Source organism: Scyliorhinus torazame, chromosome 14, assembly GCF_047496885.1.
Source record: "Scyliorhinus torazame isolate Kashiwa2021f chromosome 14, sScyTor2.1, whole genome shotgun sequence".
NCBI classification, from domain to species: domain Eukaryota; kingdom Metazoa; phylum Chordata; class Chondrichthyes; order Carcharhiniformes; family Scyliorhinidae; genus Scyliorhinus; species Scyliorhinus torazame.
Genome location: NC_092720.1, coordinates 120818535 through 120842574, shown reverse-complemented (window position 1 = coordinate 120842574; position 24040 = coordinate 120818535). Strand labels below are relative to the sequence as shown.

General features: G+C 46.5%; 1 protein-coding gene across 10 annotated transcripts in view; it reads right to left on the bottom strand.

The window, feature by feature from the left end:
- LOC140389980 (vitamin K-dependent protein C-like) overlaps positions 1-24040 on the bottom strand; it is a 101186-nt gene that overhangs the window by 41344 nt on the left and 35802 nt on the right. For all 10 annotated transcript variants that reach the window (XM_072474720.1, XM_072474723.1, XM_072474721.1 and 7 more), the window contains exons 2-4: positions 6850-6947; positions 5652-5812; positions 1590-1614 (exon numbers count right to left, since the gene is read on the bottom strand). In XM_072474720.1, the coding sequence (XP_072330821.1) occupies positions 1590-1614; positions 5652-5812; positions 6850-6919 (256 nt within the window). In that variant the 5' untranslated portion in view covers positions 6920-6947. The remainder of the gene's footprint in view (positions 1-1589; positions 1615-5651; positions 5813-6849; positions 6948-24040) is intronic.

Genomic DNA, 24040 nt, shown 5'->3' with positions numbered 1-24040 from the left:
GTTAAAGCCAACATACCTGGTACCATGTTTTGTTATCTGTGTGGTAGGTAACATGTGCTACTCAATCCTTGGTTAGTGATGAGGTATTCTGAATCTCGATGAAGAAGATTTGAAATCGTCCAGTAGTAATAAAAGGTTTATTGAGTAACTACAGCAATAATTGCATGAGTTCTTTACTTTAACTTTGATACTAGTGATAAGGTTAACAAGATCTAACTACGGTAATGATACGTAACTCCACTAGCCATCTGAACTAGTCTGCTATTGCCCTGGTCACAGTGCACCCAAGAGAGCAAGAGAGAGAGAGACCCAATGTGGCTGCCTTTTATACCCCTGTTGGTCCAGCCCTCTAGTGATCATGTGGTGCTACTGATTACACATTAACCCCTTGTGTACATGCACATATAGAGATCACTATAACGACTGCATCTTCATCTCCCCTCCAAGCACTGTGGTGGGGCCTTTCAACACTTCTCTGTCATTTGTCAGGCTGGCTGCTTTAGTTCTTTTTCCCTTACTTCAGCACAAGTATGGCAACTAGCTTTTATTTATTGTCTCATCAGAAGTGGGCATCAATGCAGTGACATTTGTGGCGTATCCGTAACTGTCCTCGAACTGAGTGACTTCCTACACAAAGTAAAATCAGAAGCAAGTAACCTCTCAGTTCAATAGTGATGACGACTTTGACTATATAAGGAAATTCCTGTATGGAGTCTACAAGAAGGATGACCAGTCAAACACCTATGAGGCCTAGTCAGAATTTGGTAGATTTTGGAAGATGGACATGGAATAATACGCCATGGACTTCAGTAATCTGTACAGAAGGTTGACCAGGTTCAATGTGGGGACTACTGGATTGGCGGTAATGTTAAAATTACTAGGTTGTTCCGAGGTGTCTCATAAGGACAGGCAGCTAGTTCTAACAGGCACCCAGTTCTTGGAGGAGACTGCTGGATCAAATGTATGCTGTCCTAAGTTTGCCGGGGAAACTGTCATTCCCTGCAGCCTTCTGCTGTGACACAAAAAAATGGAAAATTTGTTGACTGCCAGATTTCGAAATAGTGCAGAAACCTGACACAGTTGTCAACGAAAGGATTAAAGACAGACAGGTGATGCAAAATTTGGTTATATCAGAAGAGAATCCCAAGAATACCCAAGCGCAAATAAATAGATGCTTCAAGTGTGACTTGAAATATCATTACGTGGAGAACTGCCCAGAGCAAAGAGGTAGGGCCTTTGATATGACACATGAAGACAATTGCTCTGAGGAACATGGTAAATATGAACAAATTATATTGGTCACAAATTCAAACTCTGTTATAACCAACCCAGGAGTGGGATGAAGAGTGGAGCCTGTTCAACTCTCCTAACCCATTTGGAACAATGCATTACTGACAGCTTGCGGAATATGGGATGATGAGGGGAAGAACATCTGTGGTGACAAAGCCAGCCGCAAATCTTCTTTTGCCTGCTTTTCTTCTGAGATCAGAGTTCTCGGGTGCACATATATTGAGGCGTTCTTTTTGCTATCATTTGTTCTTCCCTCCTTATTCTTTCTCATCCAATTTGACGAAGAATAGTTTACTTACCAACATGCAGGTTCCAAAATATTAACTGTAAAAAAAAATGTACACAGTTGATTAGATGCATCGACAGTAAGAGACTGGAATCTCAGGTGTGATAATCATACAATGAAATTGAATAGCTTCTATTGTGCACTCCTTACAAAAGAATAGGAAAAGAGTTAGATTCAGAAAAATTGCCTATCAGACGCAAGAAGCTATAATAGAGGATAATGTAGAGGATAGCTATAATCTCCAAAATGATGTAGATGGGTTGGTGGAGTGGGTGATAAAGTGGCAGATGAAATTCAACACAGAAGTGCGAGGTCATGCATTTAGGGAGGTCAAACAGTTATAGGGAGTGCACAATAAATGGGAATACACGAAGAGGGGTAGATGAATAATAATAATAATAATAATCGCTTATTGTCACAAGGAGGCCTCAATGAAGTTACTGTGAAAAGCCCCTAGTCACCACATTCCGGCGCCGTTCGGGGAGGCCGGTACGGGAAGTAAGAGAATTCTAGAACCAGGGGACATAGATTAAAGATAAATGGCAGAAGGTTAGACAGGACAGGAAGAACCTTTTTAGGCTGTGGGTAGTGGGAGTCTGGAATTCACTGCCCCAGTTGGTGGTGGAGGCACTCTTTTAAAAAGTTACCTGGATCTGAATGGTAAGTGCTGTAAGCTACAGGGTGATGGACCGGGTGCAAGAAGCTGGGATTAGAAGGGGCTGGCCTTGGGCTGGCATGGACAAGATGGGCCAAATGGCCTCCTTCTGTATTGTAACTTTTCTGTGGTTTCTAAGCCGGCCCATTTTATGGTGGATTATGTCCACCACATCACCATTTCACTACATCCCACGCTTTTTCTCCATATCCATCAATATCACCTGTCCAGCATATCCCTCGATCATACCTAGAAATCTTCTTTTTGAATTTTTTTTCCAATTAAGGGGCAATTTAGCATGGCCAATCCACCTACCCTGCACATTTTTGGGTTGTGGGGGTGAGACCCATGCAGACACGAGGAGAATGTGCAAATTCCACCACATGGACAGTAACCTGGGGCCGGGATCGAACCCAGGTCCTTAGTGTCGTGAGGCAGCAGTGCTAACCACTGCGCCACCGCACCGCCCATCCTATATATCTTCTGACCATATCTATCAAGCTATGTTCCATAGCGGGCAGCACAGTGGCACAGTGGTTAGCACTGCTTCCTCATGGCGCTGGGGTCCCAGGTTCGATCCCGGCTCTGGGTCACTTTCCGTGAGGCGTTTGAACATTCCCTCCGTGTTTGCGTGGGTTTCACCCCCCACAACCCAAAGATGTGCTGGGTAGGTGGATTGGCCACCCTAAATTGCTCCTTAATTGTAAAAAAGGAATTAGGTACTCCAAATGTAAAAAAAAAAGATGCAGCACAGTGGCGCAGTGGGTTAGCACTGCGGCCTCATGGCACCGATGTCCCGGGTTCAATCCCAGCTCTGGGTCACTGTCCGTGTGGAGTTTGCACATTTTCCCCATGTTTGTGTGAGTTTCACCCCCACAACCCAAAAGATGTGCAAGCTCGGTGGATTGGCCACGCTAAATTGCCCCTCAATTGGAAAGAAAATGAATTGGGTACTCTAAATGTCTAAACAATAAAAAAAACCATAAAATTTTAAAAAAAGTTATGTTCCTACGGCTTGGAGCCTTCACTATAGTGAATGTTTTTTTTAGCTCCTCTCATAATTTTCAATGTGCCAATTAAATCACCCTGAAGTCCCTCACCCATATTTCACAAACTCCACAAAGAATCCCTACAGAGTACAAGGAAGTCATTCGGACCATCGAGTCTGCACCGACCCTCCGAAAGAGCACCCTATCTAGGCTCATGCCACCGCCCTAACCCCACCTACCTGTTGGAAACTAATGGGCAATATAGCATGGCCAATCCCTCTATCTCACACATCTTTGAACTGTGGAAAGAAACTGGAGAACCCGGAGGAAACTGACGCAGACACGGGGAGAAAACGCAAACTCCATACGGACAGTCACCCAATGTTGGAATCAAAACCGGGTTCCTGGTGCTGTGTGGCAGCAGTGCCATCCACTGTGCCACCTCATCGATCATTATCTAATCTGTGCTTTATACATTAATTAAACTATTGTCAAGTAAGTGAGCAGTCATAATTCACTCTTTGCATGTCTGTAAAAAAAATTCACCTGACTAGGTTCTTGTCATAAGCAGCTAATTTACATCAACTAAACACATGTCTATTATATGCATGACTTGAAATGTAAAAAAAAGGATACATAATTGATAAAAGGACGAGCTTGAAATATACTCTGAACAGACTTTCCTGGCTCAAATTAAAGTAAAATACTGCTGGTGTTAGAAATCTAAAATGTTACTAAATTATATGCTTCCTGTTCTCATTAAAGATGCACTATCTCCACTTTCTTGCTCTGGCATTTCGTTGCAAAGCACCATTTTCTTGTGTTCTCTGCAGCACCTGAAGGTAACTGGAGTTTGCAGCTTTGCCGAATGCAGCGATCTCAACTCAGCACCTGAGACACTTCACAGATGTCCAGTTCTTTTCTTTGAACAAAACTTGCATTCTCACTGGCAATCATATTGTTACGGTTTGAAGGAAAAATGAAGTTGTGGATCATAAATAGCAGTGGCTCACCAGAACAACTTCTCCCAGTGGGAGAGTGTAGTGAAGCCCAGTCCATTCTGTTTAACCCACTGTATGAGTCAGGCACCCTCGTATGCACCCAAACCCCAAGGTACCTGCTCACTGGAGCCACAAATACTAAGATTTGGGCATTCTCAACATAAACAATGTGCCTGAAGTAAACCCAAGGTAACAGCATCTGACCCCCGCAGTCTAGCCATATTCAACTAGTAACAGAGGCCACTGGATAGCACAAACCAAGTCACTCCATCCTTTACCCTGTTGGCTTGTATTTCAAAGGGAATGGAATATAAAATAGGGAAGTCTTGCTAAAACTATACAAGGGACTAGTTAGAACACACCTGGAATACTGTGAACAGTTTTGGTCCCCTTATGCAAGATGTACAGGCATTGGAGACAGTATAGAGAAGGTTTACTGGGATGATCCCAGGTATGGAGGGATTTTCTAATGAGGAGAGATTGAATAGGTTGATCCTGTACTCACTGGAGTTTAGAAGAATGAGAGGTAGCCTTATAGATCCTGTACTCACTGGAGTTTAGAAGAATGAGAGGTAGCCTTGTAGATAAATATAAGATTATCAGCGGGCTTGACAGGGTAGACGCTGAGAGGTGGTTTCCCTTTGTGGGAGAGTCTAGGACCAGAGGACATAATGTCAGAATAAGAGGTCGCCCATTTAAGAGAGAGATGAGGAGGATTTTCTTCTCTCAGAGGGTAGTGAATCTGTGGAGTTCTTTACCGCAGAGAGCTGTAGAGACTGGGTTGTGTTCATGGTTGAGATAGACAGATTTTTAATCAGTAAGGGAAAGTGGAGATGAGGCTTATCATATCAGATCAGTCATAATCCTAGTGAATGGAGGAGCAGATTCAATGGGCCAAATGGCCTACTTCTGCTCCTATTTCTCATGATTTAACCTGAAGCTAATTGTAGCAGACGGATTGTTGCCTGATGAAGATCATGTAATTCAGTACAGAGCTGTTGAGACAGGAGTGGTGTGGTGGGAGCGAGCAACAGAAGGAACATCTGACTACCCTGTTACTTATCATTTTAAGCAGTTTTAGCCATGAACTACATTTCACTTATAGACATTACTATTAATGGAAAGTGCAGTTTGCGATGCTGGTCTTATCCTCTCTCACGAAAAGGAAACAATTTGTCAAACCCATTCTCAGGAAAGCACTGTGACATTGACAACACTGCCAACTTTGCCAATGCTTTGATTTTACACAATTGTTTTGCTGTATATTAAATCAGGATTGAAAAGAGAGATGCATCTTTCCCTCAGTCTTCTGTGGCCATCAAATTTCAAGATTAAAGCAATAGTATAATATCAGAAAATTGTTAAAAAAATTAAGAGTGTTGGTGATGTATTAATCTGGATGCTGAGGTGATTGACTGCAGGATACTCACAGCTTCATCTAACGAATTGTGGATCTCTTTAACTTCTTCGAAATCACACTTTTCTTCGTAACACTCCCTTTCCAAATTTCCAGGTCTAAGCTCTTCAAAGAGGTAATTAGCTCGTTTCCTAATTCTTAAGACATCACTGGCATCTCTTTCTGGTAAAAATACTGGAAAGTAAAATGAACAGTCTTCAAAACTGTTGTCTGTTGGACAGTGCACCATCACCCCAGGGAGTGTTGAATTTGTACCAGAATGGAGCTTAGGGTCCAGGCAGATGAATGAATGATTGCCAATGGTAAAGTGATTAAAACTGTCAATGCACAAGAGGCCAGGGTGGATTACAGAGATAGGGGAAAATGGAAGTAAAATTGTAGGTCAGCAAACATAGATGCGGTGGGTGAACAGGACTTTTTGTGAGTTAAGATACGGGCAGCAGAGTTTTGGACGTATTAAAGTTTATGTAGGATGTAAGATGGGAGGCCAGCCAGGAGAATATTGGAATAGTCAAGTTTAGAGATATCAAAGGCATGGATATGGGCTTTCAGCAGCAGATGAGGGAAAGGGTCGGGTAATGTTACAGAGGTGGGAGTAAGTGGTCTAGGTCATGGAACAGACATATGTTGGAAGCTTATCTCGGATATGGTAACATGATTGTGAATGGTACCAAGACAGTACACCATCTGCACCAGTGTGTTACTTGTCCAAGGAGTGTGCCATTTACCCAAGAAAATACTCCAATGTTTCAACCGTACAAGGAAATGTGCTATTTCTTCAGGCATTTAATATTCTCAAAAAAAGAGGAAGGCCATTTAGGACCGAGATGAGGAGAAATTCCTTCACTCTGAGGGTAGTGAAATTCTTCTTTAAAAATGAATTTAAGAGATGGAGGAGTTGCTAGCTGAACCCTACCCAAGAGAGTTGGGGAGGCTCAATCATTGAGCATGTTCAAGACAGAAGTGGTTGGATTTCTAGTCAATAAAATTGTTTAGGGAATAGTATGGGAAAATTATGTTGAGGTCAAAGATCTCATTATGTTGAATGGCGGACCAGGCTGAAGGGGCCAATGTTCCGATGCACTATTTGTACGAGGACAGTGTGCCATCCATGCTAGGGACTGCTCCATCGGTACCAGGACAATTTGCCATCTATGTCAAGGGTATGTGCTATGTCTACAATACAATAGGTATTTAGATCTCATACTGACCTGAGTAGCTGGAGACATCTAAAGAAAACATCGCCAGGAGAAACATTAAACAACCGTGAGTCTTCATCATTGTACAATCTGGATCTTCAAACCCGAGCCTGCAATGGGAAATAAATCTGTAAAATGTTACGATGTTACGGGATACCAACTAATCAGGTAAAAGCTTTGCAGATTTCTATCTATTTTCTTCAACATTTCAGCAGACGCCCGAATGTGGCGACTAGGGGCTTTTCACAGTAATTTCATTGAAGCCTACTTGTGACAATAAGCGATTATTATTATTAGATGTATCCATCTCTTTCGATCGCCTGCAAGAATAATATGCTGAGAGGGGGCATGGAGCCAAGGCCACTGCCCTGAGCGACGCCTCAGAACCAAGTGTTGGAATGATACGTCACTGCTGAATTCCCTTTCGAAAGTGGCTGCGAAGGACAAGATGGCAGCCATGAACTGAGCTCCCATGGCAGCAGCTTGCGATAATATTGAATTAATGAGGACTCAGGTACATGACACAATATATTCCAATATGTATACGAGTCTTTATTGAGCTCATGATTCGCTATGAGAACTCAGGTCCAACACAGTCCACCACTCAGCATGATGGTGACATAATCACACCTCCGATATCAATTCAATTTTTGATCTGTATAGTTTGTGTATAAAATCACAATACACCAAAATAAGAAATGTGTCATTGAGAGTAACAAAATAGAACCAAGAACATCTCAAACTCAATTCTGGGGTAATGTCACCAGACTAGTAATTCCAAGGCCCAGGCTAGTGCTCTGGGGACACGCTCTGTGTTTGAATCCCACCATGGCAGTTAGAATCATAGAATACCTACAGTACAGGAGGCAACCATCGAGTCTGCACCGACCCTCTGAAAGAGCAGCCTACCTAGGCCCATGCCCTCACCCTATCCCCGTAACCCAGTAACCCCACCTACCTTTCGGACACTAAGGGGCAATTTAGCATTGCCAATCCACCTAACCTGCCCATCTTTGGACTGTGGGAGGAAACCGGAGTAGCCTTTGGAAACCCACGCAGACACGGGGAGAAAGTGCAAACTCCACACAGGCAGTGGCCCAAGGCTGGAATAGAATCCGAGACCCACTGTTCTACCCTGCCGCTAGTGGAATTTAAATTCAGTTAATAAATCTGAAATTAAACTGCTGGTTTCGGTAAGTTGAGCATGAAACCATTGCTGATTCCCGTAAAAACCCATATGGTTCAGTAAAGTATTTTATGGACAGGAAATCTTGTTTGGCTGACATGTGACTCCAGACCCACACTAATCTGGTTGACTTTTAAATGCCCTCTGTAATGGCCTAGCAAGCCACTTGTATCAAAACCGCTATGAAATCCATAAGAAGGAATGAAACTGGACAGACCACCTGGCATCGACCTAGGCACCAGATACCACAATGGCAAACTCAGCTCTGTCAACCCTTCAAAGTCCTCCTTACTAACATCTGGGGGTTTATGCCAAAATTGGGAGAGCTGCCTCGAAGACTGGTCAAGCAACAGCTTGACATAGTCATACTCACAGAATCATATCTTTATAGACAATGTTCCAGACACCACCGACATCACCAACACCATCCCTCGGTATGCATTGACCCACTGGCACTAAATACCCAGAAGAGATGGCAGAACAGTGATATACAGTCAGGAGGGAGTTGCCCTGGGAGTCCTCAACATCGACTCTGTACCCATCAAGTCACATGGCATCAGGCCAAACATGGGCAAGGTAACCTCCTGCTGATTACCACACACCACTGCCCCTTCAGTGAATGAATCCGCACTCCACCATGTTGAACACCAATTGGAGGAAGCACTGGGGGAGGCAAGAGCACAGAATGTACTCTGGGTGGGGGACCTCAATGTTCATCACTAACCCAACAGTGGCTCTGTAGCACCACTACGGACCCAGCTGGCTGAGTCCGAAAGAAGATAACTGCTAGACTAGGTCTCTGTAGATGCTGAGGGAACTAACAAGAGGAAACCACCTTCTGGACCTTGTCCACATCATAGATCATAGAATATCCAGTGCAGAAGGAGGCCATTTGGCCCATCGAGTCTGCACAGGCTCTTGGAAAGAGCACCCTACCCAAGGTCAACACCTCCACCCTATCCCCATAACCCAGTAACCCCACCCAACACTAAGGGCAATTTTGGACACTAAGGGCAATTTGTCATGGCCAATCCACCTAACCTGCACATCTTTGGACTGTGGGAGGAAACCGGAGCACCCGGAGGAAACCCACGCACACACGGAGAGGATGTGCAGACTCCGCACAGACAGTGACCCAAGCCGGATTCGAACCTGGGACCCTGGAGCTGTGAAGCAATTGTGCTATCCACAATGCTACCATGCTGCCCTTCTATCTACCCGTCAGAATACATCTCCCCATGACAGTATTGTTGGGAATAACCACTGCACAGTTCATGTTGAGACAAAATCCTGTCTTCAAATTGTGGATACTATCGATCCTGTTGGCACTATCACTGTCTTAATTGGATAGATTTCAAACAGATCTAACAACTCAAAACTGGATATCCATGAGACGCTAAATTGTCCCCGAAATGGAAAAAAGAATTGGGCGCTTTAAATTTAAAAAATATATCGTGTTTTAGAAAGGTTAAAGAGAATTCCACACTCAGGGTAAAGACATCACCCAGCAACAAGCTGATGTGGCAAAGGACACCGACACCAGCAAGGTCCATATCAGTAACTTGTTTTTTACCGTCTGCAACTTGTTAAGGTAGTAGGCACTGCTAATGGTGCCGAGCCGGTTAGAAACAAGGGAAAGGGATTAGAGAGGAGCCATCGAAGGATAAAGGTGAAATATACTTAACTCTGCCTTGTGAACATCTGCAACTTATTTCATGCAAAAGTCTGAACCCTACAAATATAAATAATGCCTTGCCTATATGACCTCCAATATATAAGCATTGCTTGATTTCTCAACCGGACAGAGTCAGCTGTGAGGTTGTGCTCTCCCAACCTCCCAACGTGTTGGCGAATAACTGGCCATTCTGTACCTGGGTCTCCCAAGATTATTTTGTATATTTGGCTGCTCCACAACACTGCCATGGTGCTCAATTTTATGCCCCCTCCCTGCCAACCCATCAGTGGTGACTTTGAGGAAAGAGGTAAAATTCTGCCCATTGATTTTGTTGCTTTCCGAACATCTCAGTTGATTTATTGTCCTTTTGTTTCGATAGTTTTCCTGTGTTCAAGGTACTTCATAAATCAGAGTTATGTTGTTATTGGTAATCCATCCAATATTTTCATTTTCTTGGCTTCTCACAGCACTCGTCGCTGAAACATGGGAACTCTGGGCATCCCTGCTCGCATCCTTCATGGTTAACATGGTGTTGTATGTGGTAGTATGCATTAGGGGTCATATGGGACTGTGAAGCCGTGATGTCATTGGCTGACAGATCCCGGGTCCTGGTTGGCTGTTGACCTCTAGCTCCGCCCTGAAGGCGGAGTATAAGAACCAGGAGTTCTCCCCCGCAGGCCAGTCTGTTACTGAACTGCGGGGAACAAGTCACGCTTAATAAAGCCTCATCGACTTCATCTCTATTCGTCTCTCGTGAGTCTTTGTGCGCTACAATTTATTAAGCGTGCTTAAAGGATTATGGAGCTCAGGATCATCCCGGAATGCCTGAGGATCAGCCCCCACGCAGTGAACTCAGCAGCAGTTTTCAAACACTGGCAGACTTGTTTCGAGGCCTACCTCAGAACGGCCCCCGGCCGGGTCACAGAAGACCAGAAACTACAGGTCCTGCACTCGAGGGTAAGCCCGGAAATTTTCCCTCTCATCGAAGACGCAGAGGATTTCCAGACGGCGTTCGCAGCACTAAAGAGCATCTATATTCGCCCAGTGAACCAGATCTACGCACGTTACCAACTCGCAATGAGACGGCAAAGTCCCGGAGAATCGCTGGACGAATTCTACGCCGCGCTGCTAATTTTGGGATGGGCCTGCAGCTGCCCGCCGGTAAACGCGATTGAACACATGGACATGTTGATGCGCGATGCTTTTGTCGCAGGTATGAACTCTCCCCAAATCCATCAAAGACTTTTGGAAAAAGAGTCGCTGGGACTCTCAGAGGCACGGGCCCTTGCAGCCTCCCTGGATGTAGCCGCGCGAAACACCCGCGCGTACGGCCCCGACCGCGCGGCAGCCCCTTGGGCTCCGTGGACCCCCGTCGCGACAAACCCCCCCCCCCCCCCACAGGCTTGCGCGGTTCATATTTCAAGTCGTCCCGGGGGAGCCCGCTGCTATTTCTGCGGCCAGGCGAAACACCCCCGGCAGCGCTGCCCGGCCCGCGCAGCGATTTGCAAGAGCTGCGGGAAAAAGGGCCATTTCGCGGCTGTGTGCCGGTCCCGGGAGGTCGCCGCTGTCCCAGGAGAAGAAGCAGTCCTGCGCGTTTCTAACGCTCCCCAACCCCCCCCCCAGTGCCCTGTGTACGACCCGCAAGCGCAGCAATTTTGGGGCGCGGCCACCGCTGTCCCCGGAGAACAAGGAGTCCTGCGCGTTTCAAACGCTCACCAACCCCCCCCCCAGCGCCCCATGTGCGACCCGCAGGCGCCGCCATTTTGGGTCCCGGCCACCACGAGGGGAGGAGGGGCGCCGCCATCTTGGGACCCCCCAGCCCTGTGCGATGCATGGGGGCAGCCATTTTGTCCACCCCACCGCCATCTTGTGACCCCCCCAGCCATGTGCGATGCATGGGGGCGGCCATTTTGTTCACCCCCGCCGCCATCTTGGACGGCAACAACGGACCCCAGTGTCGACGGCTCCACGGGGTTCGAGGAAGACGCTCAAGCACTACGATCACGTCTGGCCTCAATGACGCTGGACCAAGCACGGCCCCGGACGCTCCAGACGACGACAACAATGGTGCTGATAAACGGGCACGAGACACCATGCCTGCTCGACTCCGGGAGCACAGAAAGCTTCATCCACCCCGACACGGTAAGACGCTGTTTTTTGACCATCCGTCCCAGTGCGCAAAAGATTTCCCTAGCTGCAGGATCCCACTCCGTACAGATTAAAGGCTTCTGCATAGTAACCCTAATGGTGCAAGGGAGGGAGTTTAAAAACTACAGGCTCTACGTCCTTCCCCAACTCTGCGCGCCCACATTACTGGGATTAGACTTCCAGTGCAATCTGCAGGGCCTAACCTTCCAATTCGGCGGCCCAACACCCCCACTCACTATCTGCGGCCTCGCAACCCTCAAGGTTGAGCCCCCATCCTTGTTTGCAAACCTCACCCCGGATTGCAAACCCGTTGCCACTAGGAGCAGACAGTACAGCGCCCAGGACCGGACATTCATTCGGTCCGAAGTCCAGCGGCTACTGAACGAAGGCATAATCCAGGCCAGCAAAAGTCCCTGGAGAGCACAGGTGGTAGTAGTAAAGACAGGGGAGAAGCAAAGGATGGTCATAGACTATAGCCAGACCATCAACAGGTACACACAACTAGATGCGTACCCTCTCCCCCGCATATCCGACTGTGAAGCCGTGATGTAATTGGCTGACAGATCCCGGGTCCTGGTTGGCTGTTGACCTCTAGCTCCGTCCTGAAGGCGGAGTATAAGAACCAGGAGTTCTCCCCCGCAGGCCAGTCTGTTACTGAACTGCGGGGAACATGTCACGCTTAATAAAGCCTCATCGACTTCATCTCTATTCGTCTCTCGTGAGTCTTTGTGCGCTACAGTGTAGAAATGGCAGGAACATTTGACTGACGTGCAGTGACTTACTCAGCAATACTATCCATTTGCCCTCAATCACTTATCACTGTTCCCTGAACGTTCTTGGTTTCTTCCCTAAAATCACAAATCTTGGGTTTCCATTTATTGGTCATTGAGAATTTTCACGTATCTTAACTCACTGATTAAACCTGCCATTTTCTTTCAGGATAATCTCATTGTAAGCAGACCACATGATCTCCAATTCACTTGTTCTTTTTTAGAAATAAATTTAGAGTACCCAATTCATTTTTTCCAATTAAGGGCCAATTTAGTGTGGCCAATCCACCTACCCTACATCTTTGGGTTGTGGGGGCGAAACCCACGCAAACATGGGGAGAATGTGACCCAGCGCCGGGATTGAACCTGGGACATCGGCACCGTTAGGCAGCAGTGCTAACCACTGCGCCACCATGTTCCCTCAATTCACTTTTTCATCTCTTCTGCTCACCTTTAAATCCATCATCCATCTGTTTTTGGCTGGATTCATAAACATATGCCTCCTTGTTTTCTCAAGTCTTCCGCTAAATCCCTTTTTCTAGTCAACCCCCTATACAAAGGGTTTGGGGCCTCTACTCAGAAGGCTATAAGAGGAGATGACTTCAGACATCAATACCAGGATCATTGCTCCAAAAACTTGGCTGCAAAGCATGGGGGGGGGGAAGAAAAAAAAATAAAAAAATAAAAATAAAAAAAATCGATGATATACCTAGAGTTCCTATTGTAAGAAGATCACTGAAATACTTTCTAATTTCAACTGCATTACTCAAGGCCTCATTAATTATAACACATCCCTGCCCCATTACTCTGCACTGTCCTTCCATTTTGGCACCACATTTTACGAAGCCATCTCCTGCTTGTTATGCATATGAATGTATTTTGTTCTCTTTGATTGCTAAACAGTTGTGACACCTATTTGCCGAGATTTGGATGTCTGGTGATTTGCCTTTGATTTTGCTTCAGCCCATGTTGCACTGAGACCTCCTTTCAATTCCCCCCGTCTCCTTTTCCAATTTACCTCGTCCACTAAGAGTTTGCATCATTTCAAAGACTTAAGACAGCAATGATTGTCCCTCATTTTGTTTCTCGAATTCTGATTTGGATAGCTCCTCATTCAGTCACTCTTTTACTGTCCCCAATATGCAGAACAAGACCAGCAGCATGGGTTCAATTCCCGTACTGGCCCCCCCGAACAGGCGCCGGAATGTGGCGACTAGGAGCTTTTCACAGTAACTTCATTAAAGCCTACTTGTGACAATAAGCGATTACTATTATTATTATTATTCCAATATATTGCTGCTAAGTGATCCTTGCCATTCATGGATCCTTGATTATTTCCAAATTAGAAAGCAGGCAGTGGAGCAGTCTTCACCAGAGGACCCATAAAAGGGGCCAATGGTGGAGTAGAATTCCCTACAGGTTGCACTTTGGCCCAACATTATGTGTGGTTTTGTATCAAAGTTTTCTTTCCAGATAGGCCTTATAATAAACCAAGTATTCTGCATAATCTTATTTATAGCTTGATTATAGCGTGATACCCTGTCATGTACTGCTTAACAGCCTGTTACAACATTACACCTATGGGCAGCATAAATACCGGCACAACTTGTTTCTGTGCTGGACATTCTATCGAATACAACACAAATAACATTTATATATTAAAAGAAAAAAACAAAGGAGATATACCATTATGCTTTACAAAGCAAAAATGAGGGAACTGGATGCAAACCCCGCAGTGTTTAGAGGAGGAGACTGAAGATGGGTTGAAGGATGTTTGATGCACTATCAATTATGACGGGACGAGAGTACAGAGTAATCGAGGCTTTATTAAGCAGAGATGTGAAGCCTCCTGCAGCTGCTGTCGAAATGGCTGCAGCTCGGTGAGCACACACATTTATACTCCGCCTACTGGGTGGAGCCAGCAGGCAGGGATTTACCCCCGTACCTGTAGTACAGGAGCCTTACGGGATTACATCTCGTATGTGATATATACATCAGTGGTGACTACCACATTCACCCCCTGTTAAAAAAGTCCAGCGGGGGTGGTGGAAAACTATTTACATGCATTTTAAGGTAAACATTTTGGGGAAAGTTCACAAATTCAGCCGATCGGGTGCCTTGATCCTCCGTTGTGAGCGCCGCGGTCCCAGTGGCAATGCAGGAGTCGGCTCGGTTGCCGGTGACTCCGGGAGCGTGTGGACCTCATCTTCATCCCTGGGGGGGGACCAAGGGGAGGACGGATCATCCTGGAGTGGGAGCTGTGGTGAGGTGCGCTGGGGGGGGGGGGGGGGGGGGAGGGGGGGAGGAAGGGTGGCGCCGGGCCAGGTCCCTGAGGGAGACTGAGTCTTGGCGGCCGTCAGGGTATGCCACGTGGGCGTACTGCGGGTTTGCATGGAGTAGCTGTACCCTCTCGACCAACGGGTCCACCTTGTGGAGCTGCACGTGCTTGCAGAGGGGAAAGGGTCCTGGAGCCACGTTGGGAGTGAAACCCCGGAGGTGGACTTCCTGGGGAAGGCAAGGAGACATTCATGGGGGGTTGCATTAGTAGCCGTGCAAAGTAGCGATCGGATGGAGTGAAGGGCATCGGGGAGGACCTCCTGCCAGCGGGAGACCGGGAGAATTTTGGACCTTGGGCCAGCTGGACGGCCTTCCAGACCATCCCATTCTCCCGCTCCACCTGCCCATTTTCCCGGGGGTTGTAGCTGGTCGTCCTGCTCGAGGCGATGCCCTTGCTGAGCAGGCACTGAAGTAGCTCATCACTCATAAAGGAGGATCCCCGGTCGCTGTGGATGTAGACGGGGAAACCGAACAGGGCGAAGGTGGTGTTGAGTGCTTTGATGACGGTGGCAGACGTCATATCGGGGCATGGAACGGCGAAGGGGAATCTGGAGTATTCGTCGACCACGTTAAGGAAGTACGTGTTTCGGTCGGTGGAGAAGAGGGGCCCTTTGAAATCCACGCTGAGGCGTTCAAAGGGGATTTCAAAGGGCCCCTCTTCTCCACCGACCGAAACACTTACTTCCTTAACGTGGTAGACGAATACTCCAGATTCCCCTTCGCCGTTCCATGCGAATGGGGAGCGAGTGGTAGGTAGACTTCAGGTCCACTATCGAGAAGACCCAGTACAGTGCAAATTGATTGACCATATCAGATATGCGTGGGAGAGGGTACGCATCGAGCTGCGTGTACCTATTGATGGTCTGACTGTAGTCAACGACCATCCTGTTTTTCTCCCCAGTTTTCACAACTACCACTTGGGCTCTCCAGGGGCTGTTGCTGGCCTTGGACCTGATGAAGGTCCTGTCCTGGGCACTGTACCATCTGCTCCTGGTGGCGACAGGTTTGCAATCTGGGGTGAGGTTTGCAAACAGAGAAGGCGGGTCAACCTTAAGGGTCGTGAGACCGTATACAGTATACTATCAATTACGAGACGAGAGTAGAGAGTAATCGAGGCTTCATTAAGCAGAGATGTGTAGCCTCCTGCAGCTGCTGCCGAAATGGCTGCAGCTCGGTGAGCACACACATTTATACTCTGCCTACTGGGCGGAGCCAGCAGGCAGGAATCTACCCCCGTACCTGTAGTACAGGAGCCTTACCGTATTACATCTCGTATGTGATATATACAACAGTGGTGACTACTACAATGTTTATGAAGGATGATGAAGTAAAGAGGGGGAAGGGTTGAGGAAGTTCTGGAGAGTAATGCTAAGGCAACAGAAAGTTCTGCCTCTAATAGTGGCAAAGGAAGGCCCAAATTTAAATGGCTGGAGAGTGTTGTAGAAGTATGATGTTGCAGAATTGTGAGGCAATTTAAAGTTCATGGAATCATTGAATCCTTACAGCACCGAGAAAGCCACTAAGCCTCTTGTGTCCATGCCAGCACTCTGTAACAGCAACTCCGCTACGGCTACACCTCCACCTATTTCCTGTCGCCTGAAAATGTTTTCTCTTCAGGTGCATATCCAATTCCTGCTTGAAAGCCCCAATTAGATCTGCCTTTACCATACTCTCAGGCAGTGGATTCTACATCCTAAACACTCGCTGCATAATGAAATTTTTCCTAATTTCAGTGTTGTTTAGTCAATTCCCTTAAATATGTCTTCTCCAGCATTGGTATCTAAAAGATTCTTTTGATGGTTGTTAAATACCTAGTAGCTTCAGATAATAAAGTGAACAGATCATAGAATCACAAAATCATAGAATCCCTTCAGTGCAAAAGGAGGTCATTCAGCTCATCGAGTCTGCACCGACCTTCTGAAAGAACACCCTGAAGTGTTGGGTGCTCTGAGGTAAAGACAAACCAACACGGTTGCGATTGGTACAACGCAGTTTTATTCCATTAAACTATTTATACATCAGACTTGGTACTCAGCATGTTGTGACTGTGTGAGTGTCTTGCTATGAGGTCCTGGCCCTGTGCCGTCTCCAGATGGACTGCCTAGGAAGTGTTGTGTTTCTTGTTTTATACTGTGTCTGCTCTTGTCTGTGATTGGCTGTCGTGTTATGTGTGCTATATGTCCGTTGGTCTGTCTATCATTATGTATGTGTTATGATGTACGTTTGAATATCATGACACACCCTACCTAGGCACACTCCCCTGCCTTATCCCCTTAACCCCACCTAACCTTCACATCCCTGGACCCTAAGGGGCAATTATAGCATGGCCAATCCACCTAACCTGCACATCTTTGGACTATGGGAGTAAACCGGAGCACCCGGAAGAAACCCATGCAGGCATGGGGAGAATGTGCAGACTCCACTGCTGCACAGCATTCTCAGAACTAAACACTCATGAACTGGACAAAAAAGATGGTTTGGACATTCTCTTGTGATTGAAAGAAAACATTTATATAAAAGATGACTTACTGAATGATTATGAAGCTTAGTCAGACTTTGATAATTTTTTTTAAAAAGGATGATTCTCCCATAGAAGAATGCATCCTGGAGTTTAACTGACTATATGCGAGATTGCAGCAATTCCACCTGAAAATTCCTTTAAACTTTTGGATGTGCTATGATATCAAATGTGGACAGGCTTTTGGTTTTACCTGGAGTTAGATTCAAGGAGGGAGATACATTTTAGGATCAAATGTCCAAAGCCTTAGCAATCTTTTTGGAAAGTATTCATTTCTGACAGCAAGTGGGTTCTTCAACAGTGAAACCAAAGATGGAGGATAGAATGCTAGCAGCATTTCAAGACCATTTGAATATAGGGTCCAAACATTTGCACAAAAGAACAATTATGAACAGAAGTATGAGGACAGAGACCCTTTAGGGAGCTTTAACAGGCGGCAGGACTTGGGTAATTATGGAAGGAGGAATAACAAAGGGGTGGTCAACAAATGCTTCAAATGTGACTCTGAGTATTATTGTGTTGAATTGAGGGGCTGTTTAGCACAGGGCTAAATTGCTGGCTTTGAAAGCAGACCGAGGCAGGCCAGCAGCATGGTTCAATTCCCGTAACAGCCCCCCTGAACAGGCGCCGGAAATGTGGTGACTAGGGGCTTTTCACAGTAACTTCATTTGAAGCCTACTTGTGACAATAAGCGATTTTAATTTCATTTCATTTTTTATTTCCAAAAAATAAAAAACAGGATTTATGATATAACACATGGCATGGAAAGTATGGAAGGCAAGGAGGACGATACTGACAAATCCGAAAGAAACATATTGGTCACCAGATGCTTCGGACCGGTAATGGTATCCTAGCTGCAGATCTGTTCAATTGCGCAGTCCAAGATAGTAGGTGTCAGCCACAGTATGTAGAGTGGACCAACTAGAATGTTATGTGGATTCTTTATGCAAGGAAGACTGAAGTAAAGTCAAAGATTAAGACACTCATTTCAGGTTTGGTGATGGAAACATGCTGAAATCACTAAAATGAATATTAATTCCGTGTAAAATAGCAGTACTGATATGGTATCAAGTGATATACCTTTACTGTTAAGTAAGCCTTCAATGAAAAAGGCTCAAATGAAGTCAAACATGGAGCGTGTTAAAGTGATTGGTAGATCTGTAAAAGACAAGGGGAAGACTACCAGATCTATACATTGACAGGAGGAAGTAAAAATGTGGAAAGTCAGGAAACATAATGTGAGTTCAGGCACTGTGCCTAATGGTGATCACAGCCCAAGAAAAAGATCAAGAACTTGTGGAGGAAGTCGAGTCGCAGGCTGGAAAGGTTAAGTATTATAGTCCAGATAGGGACGGGAGATCTAGTAGGGGTCATGGTTTAACAAGAGAAAGGACAAAGAAGAGGCAAGGAATGACAGAAGTAGGAGTCCCTACGATTGAGCAGCTCTAGCAGCCACTAACAAGTTAGATCGTAAGATTGGTGAAGACAAAACAAAAAGAACTTAACAGTTGGAGAGAGTTTGGCATTTACATGCAGGTGCCAGACAAAGGGCAGCTAGCATTGTCCCAGAGATGAATATTGTACAGAGAAAGTGCTTCACAAACGGTTTGTATAAAGCGAAGACCAGGCTTGTAGCTTGGGGATTTGGGCAACCAGGAAGATTGAGTTGACTCCTCAACAGCAGAAAAAGTAGGTTTGAGGATTTTAACGAGCATTTTTCGCACCATACTCATGGGAATGTAAATCCATTGACATCAAAGCAACATTTCAAAGAGAAGTATTTTTAAAACCTCCAAAAGAAGCTGGAGATGCAGAGGGGAGATTATAGAGGTTGAATAAGTGTGTCTCCGGGCTAAACCAGGGTCTGGTATTTTTAAGCACTGAAAGCTGGTTTCATTGATACGATGAAGGAAAGCCAACAGTTTTTTTCTTAATGTTCCGAGGTGATTTCTTGTGGGGGGGTGGGGAGGGTCTGCGACATTTGAGAAATTTGTGATTGATAAAACAAAAGGAATTCAAAAGTGGAAGTTGGGCTTCTGGAGCTTTACAGTTCATAGGGTTGGATATTAAGCAGACTACAATGGGAACAACCCTGACTCAACATCTTACCTCGAGAATGTTAATAGGATCCCAATAAATTAAGCCAGATCCTCACAGACTTTACAACCAAGGGAGTAGATCAATCGAGATGCTCAATTAGGCAATTAAACGGGTTTTGCATACAAACTAGACCAGTTGTGTGCTATGCTGAATTAGGGGTGGAGCAGTGGTTAGCACTGCTGCCTTACAGCGCCAGGGACCCAAGTTCAATTCTGGCCTTGGGTGACTGCCGGTGTGGAGTTTGCGTGCTCTCCCCATGTCTGCGTGGATTTCCTCCGGGTGCTCCGGTTTCCTCCCACACTCCAAAGATGTATAGGTTAGGTGTATTAACATAGAACATAGAACAGTACAGCAAAGAATAGGCCCTTCGGCCCTCGATGTTGTGCCGCGCTTTGTCCCAAACCAAGATCAAGCTATCCCACTCCCTGTCATTGTGGTGTGCTCCATGTGTCTATCCAATAACCGCTTGAAAGTTCCTAAAGTGTTCGATTCCACTATCACAGCAGGCAGTCCATTCCACACCCTAACCACTCTCTGAGTAAAGAGCCTACCTCAGACATCCCTCCTATATCTCCCACCCTGAACCTTACACTTATGCCCCCTTGTAACAGCTACATCCATCCGAGGAAATAGTCTCTGAACGTCCACTCTATCTATCCCCCTCATCATCTTATAAACCTCTATTAAGTTGCCCCTCATCCTCCGCTCCAAAGAGAAAAGCCCTAGCTCCCTCAATCTTTCCTCATAAGACCTACCCTCCAAACCAGGCAGCATCCTGGTAAATCTCCTTTGCACCCTTTCCAATGCTTCCACATCCTTCCTATAGTGAGGTGACCAGAACTGCACACAATACTCCAATTGTGGTCTCACCAGGATCATGTACAGTTGCAGCATAACCCCACGGCTCTTAAACTCAAGCCCCCTGTTAATAAACGCTAACACACTATAGGCCTTCTTCACGGCTCTATCCACTTGAGTGGCAACCTTCAGAGATCTGTGGACATGAACCCCAAGATCTCTCTGTTCCTCCACATTCCTCAGAACCCTGCCGTTGACCCTGTAATCTGCATTCAAATTTTTCCTACCAAAATGAATCACCTCGCACTTATCAGGGTTAAACTCCATCTGCCATTTTTCGGCCCAGCTCTGCATCCTATCAATGTCTCATTGGCAATGCTAAATATCCCCTGAGTGTACTGGGGGATATGTGGGTTAGATGGAGTTGCAGGGGATAAGTGGGGACCTGGGTAGGGTGCTCCTTCAGAGAATCTATGTAGATGCTGCGTGCCGAATGGCCTCCTCCTGCACTGGATTCTAAGATTTATAGAACATACAGTGCAGAAGGAGGCCATTCGGCCCATCGAGTCTGCACCGACCCACTTTAAGCCCTCACTTCCACCCTAACCCCGTAACCCAATAACCCCTCCTAACCTTTTTGGACACTAAGGGCAATTTTAGCATGTCCAATCCACCTAACCTGCACGTCTTTGGACTGTGGGAGGAAACCGGAGGAAACCCACGCAGACACGGGGAGAAAGTGCAGACTCCACACAGCCAGTGACCCAGCGGGGAATCAAACCTGGGACCCAGACGCTCTGAAGCTCCAGTGCTAACCACTGTGCTACCGTGCCGCCCGTGCTGCAAGGGATTCTGTGATTTCTGTGATATCATCATGAGCCATTTGTTCAAAAGAATTGAGCACTGAAACATACTGAAGCAAATAAAACATTAAAGAAAGTAATTTAGAAGAAAGTACACAGATTTGCAGACCTGGGTGACCCAGAAGGGATGGAAATCACCATTTTTTGTTGTAATGCTTTACATGTTAACTTCTCGGTGGCTATTAGAAAGTTTGGTTCCTTCTCCACCAACTTCTCCAGTCCAGCAAACATAGCTCCACAAACAAGTCTCTCAACCTCTTAGCCCCCTCATTCGCCCAGATCTTATACGATGAATCCATCCCAGCTGGTATAAACCTATGGTTCCCACAGGTTGGCGCCAGTAGCATAGGCCCTAATTTAAAGTGCTGTCTGGTTGGTTCCATACTCTCAGAGAGGCTATTGCCACTGGATTCAAAGGGAACCTGGTCAGAGAGAGCAGAAGAGGAGCAGTAACAAGTGCCCTCAAACTCATACAAGAAGCCTCCTCCATCTGCTCCCAAACTGACCCCAGATCCTTAACCCACCCTGCACATTCTCATCGTTTTCAACCCTGTAATAATATATCAAATTAGGTAATGGCAACCCTCCCACTGCCTATCCCTCCACTAGAAAGCCCTTCGAACCCGGAGGATCTTACCTTCCCAAACAAAAATCTAAATCAACTTGTTGACCCTACTAAAAAGAAGATTTAGGAAGAAAGTTGGAGACACCGAAACGCAAACAATAACCTTGGAAGAATGTTCATCTTAACCGTCTGAACCCTTCCCTCCAAGGATATCCCATCTCTTCAAGTCTGCCTTCACCCCCCACCCCCTCTTCCAGACTGGTCAGGATCAACTTATGTAACGAGGGCCAGTCATGAGCCACCTGTGCTCCCAAGTACCTAAAACTAGCCCTGGCCAGCCAAAACAGATCCTCTCCAGATCAGCTCCTTTCCCCAGAGGATTCACCAGAAAAACGTCATTCTTGTCCACGTTCAATCTAAATCCTGAGAAGGAACCAACTTTCTAGGTGATGTGTTGGGTACTCTGCTACACAGACGAACCAACACGGTTGCGAATGGTACAACTCAGTTTTATTACTATCATCTATTTACAGTGGTAAACTGGTTACTGAGGTTCGATCATAACCCTAAAATCTGTGGACCTATTCCTAATACTATCTTGTAGTGGCACTCAGCACATGGTGGATGTCTGAGTGGCTTGCTATGAGCTCTTCTGTGCCCTGAGCTGTCTCCTGCTGGAATGGTCAGGAAGTGTCGTGTTCCCTGTTTTGTACTGTGTATGCTCTTGCCTGTGATTGGCTGTGGTGTTGCGTGTGTTGATTGGTCCGTTGATCTGTCCATCAGTATGTATGTATGTTTGTGCTATGATGTTTACCTGAATATCATGACATACCCCCTTTTTTACAAGAACATGTGCCTATGTGATTATAAATAGAGATGTGTACTGAGTGCAGCTAAATGTGTGTGTGCATGCAATATTTACAGCATGTACATGGGGCTAAACTACATACAAGGGGCGATGTCGGGTGCGACATAACAACGAGGTTGTACCATAAACAAAGAACGGGGAAGTGTTGAACGACAAAACAAACTCCTGTAACGACAAGGAAGAACAGAAACATATTAACACAGTGGTATTATGAGTTCAATGTACAAACAGGCTCATAAATCCAGTCTAGTAGGTGGGCGACGAATTTGGGTTGACCGTTAGGGTGGCACACCATTCATCACCCGGATTGACAGTGTTCACTTGCAACGGCTGGTGGGTCCTGGCAGGAGACATCCGGTTCCCATCAATGACCACAACACGGAAGGCGTCCCAGTCGTCTGTGTCACTGGTCTGGATATCGTCTGGGCACGACTCGTAGTAAGGAGGCTGAATGGTCCGCATGTCCCTGCGAGGTTGTCGGAATTGGGGAACATTGGCAGGTTGAGCTGCTCGACAGCAGGCAGCGTAGTGGCCCACCTTGCCACAGCAGAGGCATTTTCGGTTTCTTGCGGGATATTGCCGCTTTAAATGTGCGGCTCCGCAGTTGCCGCACGCCGTGACGTCTTGGCGTTCGTTGCGCCACCGCGCATGTGCAGTTCGGTCTTGCATCGAGCGCGCCTGCGCACCACGTCCCTCTGTGTCGACGTCGCTTTTGGCACGCACAAACATGGGAGGCCTCGAAAAGCGCGCAAAATGGCCGCCCTCGTCCGGGCCAGGAGGAACTCGATCGCCTGGACTCATTCGGCCTTGTCGGACCCCTGCCGCGCCGATTTGACCGCCTGAAATTGGGAGTAGCGGCTAGTCGCGTTTTCATGCAGGACACAGGCTTCGATTGCGGAGGTTAGGGTGAGGCCTTTTATTTTTAAGAGCTGCTGGCGTAGGGTGCCCGAGGTGACCCCAAAAATGATCTGGGCCCGAATCATGGAATCGGAGGTGGTGTCGTAACCGCAGGACTGCGCGAGGATACGGAGATGCGTAAGGAAGGATTGAAAGGGCTCATCCTTACCCTGCAGGCACTGCTGGAAGAGATACCTCTCGAAACTCTCGTTGACCTCGACGTTGAAGTGTTGGTCGAGTTTGAGAAGGACCGTCTTGTACTTGGTCTTGTCCTCACCTTCCGCGAACACCAGGGAGTTGTAGACATGGATGGCGTGTTGACCTGCCGTGGAGAGGAGGATGACGATCTTTCTGGTGTCCGAAGCGCTCTCCTTTTCGTTGGCTTCCAGGAAGAGCTGGCAGCGCTGTTTGAACAGCTTCCAATTAACGCCGAGGTTTCCAGCGACTTGTAGCGGCTGCGGTGTGCTGACGGTGTCCA